Genomic DNA, 11063 nt, shown 5'->3' with positions numbered 1-11063 from the left:
TCATATTACAGTCACAGGGTTATGAGAGAGTGCCAGGTTTATTTCTCAGTAAATTAAATCACTTTTCTGTGAAGTTTGGTCTGCCATCTTTTTAAAAATTTTTATCCCCTGCTGGATGAAAGGCCCGAAGGGGGATTATGTCGTGGCGAATTCTGTCCATCCAGCTGTTCCGGGAAGGGCGCTCACCTTCTGAAATCAACTCCTCTCACAATTTTTGGAGGAATTTCATGAAACTTGGCAGGATTCTTTGTTATACGTCGGTAATGCACATATTGTAATTTCGTCATATTGGGTCACGTTTTACCAGAGTTACAGCCCTTGATTAAAAAATTTATACTTTAACAATTTCATGAGAGTACGCTTTCCTTCTGAAATCAACTCCTCTGACAATTTTTGGAGGAATTTCACCAAACTTGGCAAAAGGCCTTGTTATATGACGGTAATACAGACATTGCGATTTAATTTCGTTTGTGAAAATTTGACCAGAGTTATGGTCCTTGATTAAATAACTTGTACTTTGACAATTTCATGAGGATGTACGTTCTTCTGAAATCAACTCCTCTCACAATTTGTGGAGGAATTTCACCAAACTTGGCAAAAGGCTTTGTTATATGACCATTATACGCATATTGAAATTTTGTTTAATTTGGGCAAAGTTTACCAGAGTTATGGCCTTAATTATTAACAAACTTGTACTTTGGCAATTTCAATTAGGTGTGCTTGCTTTCTGAAATCAACTTCCCTCGCAATTTTTATTATCCCCCGTTGGCCGAAAGGCCTGAAGGGGGATTATGTCATAGCGATGTCCAGCCATCCATCCTGGGAAGGGTACTCACCTTCTGAAATCAACTCTCAATTTTTGGAGGAATTTCATGAAACTTGGCAGGATTCTTTGTTATATGTCGGTAATACACACGTTCCAATTTCGTTCAGCTCAGTCTCATTTTACCACAGTTATGGCCTTGTTGCCAGCAGGGGATATTGTGCTCTCAGAGCACTCTTGTTTCTGTTGCTTGAGGGAGTTGCTGCACAGACCTATGGGTAATAGGAAGCATCAAGTATGCATTGATGCTGCCTTCACCTGGGGGCAGTTTGAAGGCATCTTGGAAGACAGGAAACGAGATTCGATCAGTTTAGAACGGTCTTTGATGACTCGCTGTTTTGTTCGACATTATCCTGAGGCAGCATTTTCCCTGTTTTGATCGCATCTGTTGTTGTTACTATAGTAACGGGTGCCATCAAAATAGAGACTTGTATGATGGATGTGCCACATAATTCAAGACGAATAAACAAATTTAAACCCCGTTATTTAACTCTGAAAATATATAATCATTTGATATGTTGAAGGATACGTGTATATAACATTTGTGGAAGGAGTCTCCAGTGTCAGGGCTTTGTAACAATTAGTAAGCTGTTTGGATTGTTGTTTTTGGGGGTGTCATCTTAACTTAGAGAGGGAGAGGGGGAAAAAAGAGGCTGCTGATGGAACATTTGTTTATAACTCGTATAACTGCTAATCACAGCATCGACTATAAATGGATAAAAAGTTTGTTTAATTAATAAAAATGATTAATTGCTGTGTTCTAAGAGGAGTAACAGTAGCACGTTCTTGTAAAAGCACACCGTCGTTTTGTTTCTTACTTCGTAATTGTTTTTATATAATAGTAATTGTCTTGTAAGAAATATTGGATTCACTTCATGGAGACTAAAGTGAAGGTATTTTGTTGTGTATCTGTACTTGAGGTTAAAAATGAGGAAGAGAGAGAGAGTGAGAGAGTATTGTGTTATTTCCTGTGGTGAATGGAGTGTCCTGGGGGCGTGGGGGAATCTCAGGGGGTAGAATGTGTGTAACAGGACCATTTAGCACTCACTGATTATAGAGTGAGGAATGGTAACTGCTGTTAGAAGACAGTGGAGAAAGCGAGAAAGGAACAGAGGGATCCCAGCAGTATTTGTTAGCATTTTGACAGCCCTGTGTTGCCTGAGCACATGAGCATGAACACACACCTTGAAGAAACTCATCTCATCTCATTATCTGTAGCCGCTTTATCCTTCTACAGGGTCGCAGGCAAGCTGGAGCCTATCCCAGCTGACTACGGGCGAAAGGCGGGGTACACCCTGGACAAGTCGCCAGGTCATCACAGGGCTGACACATAGACACAGACAACCATTCACACTCACATTCACACCTACGGTCAATTTAGAGTCACCAGTTAACCTAACCTGCATGTCTTTGGACTGTGGGGGAAACCGGAGCACCCGGAGGAAACCCACGCGGACACGGGGAGAACATGCAAACTCCACACAGAAAGGCCCTCGCCGGCCCCGGGGCTCGAACCCAGGACCTTCTTGCTGTGAGGTGACAGCGCTAACCACTACACCACCGTGCCGCCCCTTGAGGAAACTCGAAGTAGCTAAAACACATGGTGTGTAGCTGTCATATGTTCAATTACTGTGCGTGTGTGTGTGTGTTTTACAGAAGAGGACATGGAGAACTTTGAAATGGCTGCTCTACCTTTGGAAACACAACGCAACATTGAAGCGGACAGCTTCTGGTGTATGAGCAAGCTGCTGGATGGAATACAGGTGTGTGTGTGTGTGTGTGTGTTTATATCCTACTGAGGACCAAATGTCCCCACAAGGACAGTAAAATCTGACAATTTTGACCTTGTGGGGACATTTGGATGGTCCCCACAAGGAAACTGCTGTTGCTGTTGTTTTTTTTTTTTTTTTAAACAAAAATAAATAAATGAAGAGCCAAAAAAGTTTCCTTTTCAAAAGGGGTGTTCACATGACAACTTTTACTCCGGTGTAGCACCGGGGCTGCCCTGGTAGAGCGTTCACACGGTACAAAGTTATACCGGTGTAGCCCCTGAAAGCTGCTTAAACCGGTGCAAATCTAACCCTGCTCGGGAGGTGGTTTAAGAAATTTACTCCGGAGTAAATGCTAGTTTGCGGGGCAGCACCGATATAAAATGGGGCGTCTGAACGCTACAGGGGTAGACTCGCTACGCGTGAGGAGAGTTGATTACATACGGGCATTGCATAATTTGCATCCTGGTATTTTGCGCTTCCAAAATGGCGAATATCAACAACAACAGAACTGCGGGTCTTCCAGTGTTGCCAGATTGGGCGGTTTTAAGTGCATTTTGGCAGATTTGAACATATTTTGGGCTGGAAAACGTCAGCAGTATCTGGCAACGCTGGTGTCTTCATCCACGTTGTTTTCCCGGCGCTCGGTGATGCCATGACAACCGGGAAAAGGAAGTACATTTTCACGCATGTGCATATTTCATTTCCGCATTATTACTATCGTATAGCACGGTCGCAAAAACTGCCGTGTGAGCGCAAGTGGGGCTGCACCGGTGCTAACACGCTTCTCTCTAGTAAGCAGGTTTGTGACGTGTGAACGCTCCACAAAATTTACACCGGTGTAAGATATATCGCAACAAAATACATCGGTGCAGCATCGATGCAAGTATGTGCCGTGTGAACACCCCTATTACTGAGGTTAGGGTTAGGTGCAGGCACAGCATTAATTGACTGCAACGATACTTATGTCAATGGAAGGTCCTTACAAGGATAGTGAGACAAATGTGTGTGTTTTCTTTTTTGCTGCTTTTCGTCCTTTTTTTGCATTAGAATGTGAATACAGGGGTGCCAACATTTTTTGACCCCTTGTTAAGGCAATACCACATTTATTTATTAACTTTTATTTATTGTTCAGCTCAAGTAGCAATCAAACCAAGTACGAATAAAATTCGCCTGAAATAAGACTATTCACCAAATGGGAGACTTTCGCTTTAGACTGACATTATGTGGTTGAATTTTGACCTGTGAATTCACTAGTCTCGTTACTGTGACCCAATAGAAAGCGAGTGGGCGGGACTGTCGTCTCTTTGGTCAGTAAAATAACGCTGTAAAATAATGCTTACACCGGACTTTTGTCTTCCATTTTTATCAACGTTGCCTCTGAGAAGCCATGGCCTAATGGTTAGAGAAGCAGCTTTGGGACCAAAATGTCGCCAGTTCGATTCCCTGGACCAGCAGGAATGGCTGAAGTGCCCTTGAGCAAAGCACCTAACCCCCTACTGCTCCCCAGGCTGCTCTGAGTATGTTGTATGTTGCTCTGGATAAGAGCATTTGCTAAATATCAGTAATGTAATGAGAGAAAAAAAGCTGTCTCATCCACCAGCATACTGTTTTTTGTGTCTGTGGTCATTGTCTGTTTTTCCTCTCTGCTTTCTAGGATTTTTTTTTTTGACACCTTTTGGTCAGATATAGCTAAATATTTTTGGCACAAACACTACATAATATTTTGGAACTGTGTCGTGGTTCATTTGGCATTTTTGCTATTTTGTTGAAGAAACATATATTCCTTAACTTTTTTTTTTGTTTGTTTTTTCCTTTCTTCTCCACGAAGAAAATTTATCACTGATCTCATACTAGCTTTCTGAAACTAGCATGCACTGGTCCTCTGATACCTGACCATGCTGGATTTGCTTAATTTTGAACCATAATATGCACACTAAGCAGTGTAACTCTGTCTCGTCTTCTCTGCCCTTCCATCCATCCATCCATCCATCCATCCATCCATCCATCCATCCATCCATCCATCCATCTGTTTATCCAGGATCTCTGACAAGCCACATCTCCATGGCCAAAAAAAACCTAGAAACACAATCGCTCTTAATCTCCTGCCTCTATCGTTAACGTCTCAGCTCATTCAGAGCAGAATGATTAGTGCTTTTACAGACCGGAGACAATGCCAGTGTTTCAGATTGACTTTATCTTGTATTGGCATGCAAAATGTTTCCTGGCAAAAAAAGATTGCAGATCTGGTCATGTAAGCTTTGGTCAGTTTGGGTGTGAGGGAAGGTGGTGAGTGAGGGAGGGATTGAGTGGGTGAGGGAATGGGTGAATGGATGAGTGAGTAGGTGAGGGAGTGAGCATGTGGTTAGGTGAGGGAGTGAATGGATCGGTGAGTGGATGGGTGGGTCAGTGAGTGGGTGGGTGGGTGGGTGGGTGAGGGAGGGAGTGTGTGGATGGATTGTTGGTGGGTGAGAGTGAGTGTGAGTGGATGGGTCGGTGAGGGAGGGAGTGAGTGTACAGATGTGTGGGTGAGAGGGGGAGTGAGTGGGTGGATGGGTCAGTGAGAGGGGGAGTGAGTGGGTGGATGGGTCAGTGAGGATGTTGGGGTGGGTGGGTGAGAGAGTGTGTGGATGGATTGTTGGTGGGTGAGAAAGAGAGGGAGTGAGTGGATCGGTCAGTAAGGATGTTAGGGGGTGGGTGGGTGAGGGAGAGAGTGTGTGGATGGATTGTTGGTGGGTGAGAGAGAGCGTGAGTGGATGGGTCGGTGAGGGAGTGAGTGTACAGATGTGTGGGTGAGGGATGGGTGAGTGGGTGGATGGGTCAGTGAGGATGTTAGGGGGTGGGTGGGTGAGGGAGGGAGTGTGTGGCTGGATTGTTGGTGGGTGAGAGAGAGCGTGAGTGGATGGGTCGGTGAGGGAGTGAGTGTACAGATGTGTGGGTGAGGGATGGGTGAGTGGGTGGATGGGTCAGTGAGGATGTTAGGGGGTGGGTGGGTGAGGGAGGGAGTGTGTGGATGGATTGTTGGTGGGTGAGAGAGAGCGTGAGTGGATGGGACGGTGAGGGAGTGAGTGTACAGATGTGTGGGTGAGGGATGGGTGAGTGGGTGGATGGGTCAGTGAGGATGTTAGGGGGTGGGTGGGTGAGGGAGGGAGTGTGTGGATGGATTGTTGGTGGGTGAGAGAGAGCGTGAGTGGATGGGTCGGTGAGGGAGTGAGTGTACAGATGTGTGGGTGAGGGATGGGTGAGTGGGTGGATGGGTCAGTGAGGATGTTGGGGGTGAGTGGGTGAGGGAGGGAGTGTGTGGATGGATTGTTGGTGGGTGAGAGAGAGCGTGAGTGGATGGGTCAGTGAGGGAGTGAGTGTACAGATATGTGGGTGAGGGATGGGTGAGTGGGTGGATGGGTCAGTGAGGATGTTAGGGGGTGGGTGGGTGAGGGAGGGAGTGTGTGGATGGATTGTTGGTGGGTGAGAGAGAGCGTGAGTGGATGGGTCGGTGAGGGAGTGAGTGTACAGATGTGTGGGTGAGGGATGGGTGAGTGGGTGGATGGGTCAGTGAGGATGTTAGGGGGTGAGTGGGTGAGGGAGAGTGTGTGTGGATGGATTGTTGGTGGGTGAGAGAGCGTGAGTGGATGGGTCGGTGAGGGAGTGAGTGTACAGATGTGTGGGTGAGGGATGGGTGAGTGGGTGGATGGGTCAGTGAGGATGTTGGGGGTGAGTGGGTGAGGGAGGGAGTGTGTGGATGGATTGTTGGTGGGTGAGAGAGCGTGAGTGGATGGGTCGGTGAGGGAGTGAGTGTACAGATGTGTGGGTGAGGGATGGGTGAGTGGGTGGATGGGTCGGTGAGGGAGGGAGTGTGTGGATGGATTGTTGGTGGGTGAGAGCGCGAGTGGATGGGTCGGTGAGGGAGTGAGTGTACAGATGTGTGGGTGAGGGATTGGTGAGTGGGTGGATGGGTCAGTGAGGATGTTAGGGGGTGAGTGGGTGAGGGAGGGAGTGTGTGGATGGATTGTTGGTGGGTGAGAGCGTGCGTGAGTGGATGGGTCGGTGAGTGAGTGTACAGATGGGTGGGTGGGTGAGAGAGTAAGTGAGTGGGTGGATGGGTCAGTGAGGATGTTGGGGAGGGAGTGTGTGTGTGGATGGGTTGTTGGTGGGTGAGAGAGTGAGGGAGTGGATGGGTCAGTTTGGGAGTGAGCGAGGAAGCGAATGAGTGGATGGATGAGTGAGGAAGGGAGTGGGTGGGTGGGTCAGTTGGCAGTCACGTGGGTGGGTGACTGAGTGGGAGGGACTGAGTGGCCAAATTAAAGTCAGCTAGTGAAAATATTATTGAGACTAGAAATTGTGTGTGATTCAAGAATGGAATAACAATGAAAGAGTGAATGTAATAACAATCTATAAAAATGATTACAATATCTAAAAAAATAAGAGTACACAAAAATTTGCATTTAAGAGCTGTTATGATAGGATCACTATTTCAGACTTTAGACCGATATAAACATTTTGAGTGAGAGCACTCAGGATGAGAAGAGATAGTGTAAAGAAGGAAAAATCCCCAAGAACATTTCCAATTAATTAAGATCAGTCCTCCACAGCAGAGTGCCATTAAAAGCAGCACCAGCAGAAAGCTATTTGGAAACGCAGAGAGTCTGAGTATTATTAATGTATGTGTTTTGATCTTGCAGGATAATTACACATTTGCTCAGCCTGGGATTCAGAAAAAAGTGAAGGCTCTGGAGGAGCTCATCAGCAGGATTGACGGTGAGGCCGCCATCTTTATAACACTTTAACTAGGGGTGTTTCAGCTAAACGCTACTAAAGTGGCTAATAATTAAGTTATAGTCTTGGCATCCAGAATCTCAGACAGTCGTTCATAGTGCGAGTCTTTCTGCTAAATACTCACTAGTCTGTAGTTAACAGGGATGTTTTCAAACTTAGAAGGAGTAAAAGTCCTTTCGTCAAATTTTCCATGAGGCTTAAAAGAAGGGGGGGAAATCACATGACTGTCACTAACAAAGGGAAATTAAGATTAGTATAAGCCTGAAACGAGCAAAGGAATGAAAGATGAGAAATAAAATCTGAACAACAGATAGGAGGATTTTGAAACTAGTGATGCAGAAAGTATTAAAACTAGAGTAAAAGTGAGACTAGCAAAGTTTGGAGAGGTGAGGCTACCATATAATAAGATGAGCAAAGGAAAGCTTTTTTGAGAGAAAGTAATGAAGCTAGCATAAAAGTGAGATTGGTAAAGAGAGGAGAGATGAGGCTCGTATAAAATGAAACTAGCAAAGAAAGCGTTTTGAGATGAGCGAAGTGGAGAATCGTAAAACTAGCGTAATATTGAGACCGGAAGGAGAGGCGAGGGAAGCGTTTTGAGACTAGCAAAGCAGAAAGTAACAAGACTAGCATAAAAGTAAGACTAATAAAGAGAGGAGAGATGGGGTGGAAATAAAATGAGATTAGCCTTGACCTTGAGATTAGCAAAGCTAAACGTTTTGGGATAAACAAAATTATTCTATTCACAATCGTGCGCTCTGATTGGCTAATCTACTACTCGGTTATCAGCTCATATACTGCGAGTAGAGAGAAACAAAATGGCAGAGCGTGTTGCTGAATCAACCGAGGATGAAATAAAAACTCTACTCGGAAACAAAACCCCAAAAAAAAAAAAAAAAAAAAGCAACAAAATTTGGAATGAAAGTATTTGATGGTCAGCGCATTCCCCCCCCCCAAGAATTATCGCATTTTTCACAAATTGCTCCTGTCATTTCGACACATTCTAAGCGGAAATAATTTTGTCGGACATTTTGTATAAAGTTTTTCTTTATCGAATTTGCAAAAATGCTCAGTTTCTCAAAATCCAGTGAATGTGGATAGAATAAAACAACCATTCCACTAATCTCGTCATGCATGGCTTATTGCCAACTCGGTGCTACGTGTCTCATCGGCTGTCAGCTCATGTACGACTCGATTTCATGGAATAACTGTTAAAAATATATATTTTTTTAAACTAGCATAAAAGTGAAACAAGCAAAGGCTGAGATACAAGAACGAGGCAAGCGTAATGTGAGACTAGCAAAGGAAGGCGGTTTGAGAGTAGCAAAGCAGAAGGTCCTAGAACTAGAGAGCTGAGGCTGAAAAAAACCACGAGAACGCTTTAGATTAACAAAGAGAGGAGTTTGTTCTGCACATTTTACTGACATGACAGCGCAGTAATCAGTGTCGTAGTTGAGTCACTAAACCTTGAGTCCAGGTCATTAAAAAAAATTGAGTCGAGTCCAAGAACAAGACTCCAACCGCACCATTTGACGGCGGCTGTTTTAACGCCATTAACATGAGTTTGTTCTGAACATGACGTGTGAACGTGCATTCTCTTTATCAGGGAGTGCGAAGTATTCTGTCAGAGATGGTTGGGAGACGGATGCAAGCGCAGAAGGTGCGCTTATTAATGCAAGTGAAGACGGTCAACAATCCAGAACGGCAGGCAAAATCAAAAAACGGTGAAAGAGGCAATAGATCGAGCGAGGCACGAACAGGCTTGTCGTAGACTCGGCAGAAACAAAGACGAGAAACAGGAAATCAGGGATCAGGAGCCCAAACAAGGAAATAAGGCTCAGTAACGTGTCAGCAACACAACTCAATACTTCGCAAAGTAAATGCGTTTTCACAGTTTTTATAGTTACAGGTGCACTGATTGCGCCTTAATCCTGTGTTATTTACAGTGCGCAAGAGAGTTTATCTGATGAACGTGCCAAAGTGCGCAGGGGTGACACTCTTACACGAAATTAGTACAAAAATTAATGTAGATATAAATACCTTATGCCAAATTAGGCCATCCTTAAAAAAAAAAAATCTGTTTCCTGTCCACCGGGTGAGCAAAAAAAAATTTCAGTCGGGAGGGAGGGATTTTTTTTTTTTTTTTTTACATATGGATGGATAAGAAATCGCAATGCTGTGTTTGCTTTTTCTTTCAGTACTTTTTTATTACAAAAGCAGACACATTTAATAAAATATGACAGTTTAATCAACTGAAACTTGTACAAAAACTTTAAGTTAGCATTTTAAATGCTGACTGCAACATTTGCAAAACTTTTACAAAGGTACTTAAAATGTCCGACACACGGACTTTTTGTAGTTCTAAATCGAGCGCTAGGCCGAGTTCGGATGAAATTACACTATTAAAATGATCACTGAATGATTTGTTTTTCTGAATCTTTACTATTTTGTTGTTCGCTAGAATACCATTTTGCGATTTCACACTTAAGCAAATGTTTGAAAACTCCGGATCTCCTTCCTTCATGGTGGCTGCCATTTTTTTGTGCCGCACGGCGCATGCGCAGAGCTGATTCAGTTCTATATTCTGCGCGGAATGCAGGGCTTTCCACAAGCGCTGGCTGCCGGCCACACAATTAAGTCCAGCCGGCTACTTTAATGACTATTATTTTTGTAGCCCACAGGCTCTAAATATTAATTTTCGATTTTAATAAAATTAAATGTTTATCTAACGGACTGACAATAATGTCAAACTGAACCGCACTCATTTAAGTTGTGATTCGCGCTGTTTGTACCGATAATAACCACAAATTCCCCGCCGACTTCGTTGATCAAGGGAGAGTAACTCATCCGCGGCCCCGACATGCGGTGTGTGCGCGCACTCGGCGGAGGCAGTAGTGTGTCGGAGGGAACAGAAGCAGAGATCACGCTTATTTTGTCTCCGGTAAACCAGTCTTCTCTCGTTCAATTACGTGCTGGCATCAAAAGACACCGTTGGTTGTAAATGAAACCAAACTGAGTGGTTGGAGTGTATTTTCATACACAAATGGAGAAATGTTCGCTGAGTGTATAATTGTGTAGCCCCACTGCAGACCGTTGTCGTCGTTAATTCATAGCATGCTCAGCTGCGTGAATGTGTCATGCCCCGAAAATAAGAGATTTACAAGCCAGGAACGCCTCATGATGCAATACGCAAGAAAAGAAAGAAGATTTACTGCCATTTTACTTTGTATTTGAGTAAAGTGAATAAATAAATGGTCTGCGGAAAATACATTTAATCCTGGGAACTGCGTGCACAGGAGTTTATTTTGTATTTACTCCCCCTCCCTGGCTGGCTACTTATTTGTCGTGGCTGGCTAGTATGAGCCTTAGTGGAAAGCCCTGGGAATGCGGAAATGCCAAGTTCGATTTTAGATTTACGAACCCGAAAAAAATGTCGAAAAACCGGCGTTAAAAAAAAAATGTCAACCACACAAACGGCACTCACCTTGCCGGTGGACCGGAAACAGAACATTTTTTTGATAATGGCCTTATTCTGGCATGTTAGGAAAAAATAAAGAAAAAATCCAAGTCCTTGTCTCCAATTTACAAGTCCGAGTCATCAGTGCTCAAGTCCAAGTCAAGTCACGAGTCCTTAAAGTTAGGACACGAGTCGGACTCGAGTACTACAAGCCTGGCGGTAACCCGAATGTACAAGGATGTCG

The 11063-nt window shown here is 44.3% G+C and overlaps 1 protein-coding gene across 1 annotated transcript in view; it reads left to right on the top strand.

Moving 5' to 3' along the window:
• Positions 1–11063, top strand: part of tbc1d22b (TBC1 domain family, member 22B) — a 198383-nt gene that overhangs the window by 131999 nt on the left and 55321 nt on the right. The window contains exons 8-9 of the mRNA XM_060932378.1: positions 2480–2586; positions 7272–7347. Of these exons, the coding sequence (XP_060788361.1) occupies positions 2480–2586; positions 7272–7347 (183 nt within the window). The remainder of the gene's footprint in view (positions 1–2479; positions 2587–7271; positions 7348–11063) is intronic.

The sequence above is a fragment of the Neoarius graeffei genome, chromosome 10 (assembly GCF_027579695.1).
Source record: "Neoarius graeffei isolate fNeoGra1 chromosome 10, fNeoGra1.pri, whole genome shotgun sequence".
Taxonomy (NCBI): domain Eukaryota; kingdom Metazoa; phylum Chordata; class Actinopteri; order Siluriformes; family Ariidae; genus Neoarius; species Neoarius graeffei.
The sequence above is the reverse complement of the archived record's forward strand: the minus strand, read 5'-3'. Positions and strand labels throughout refer to the sequence as shown.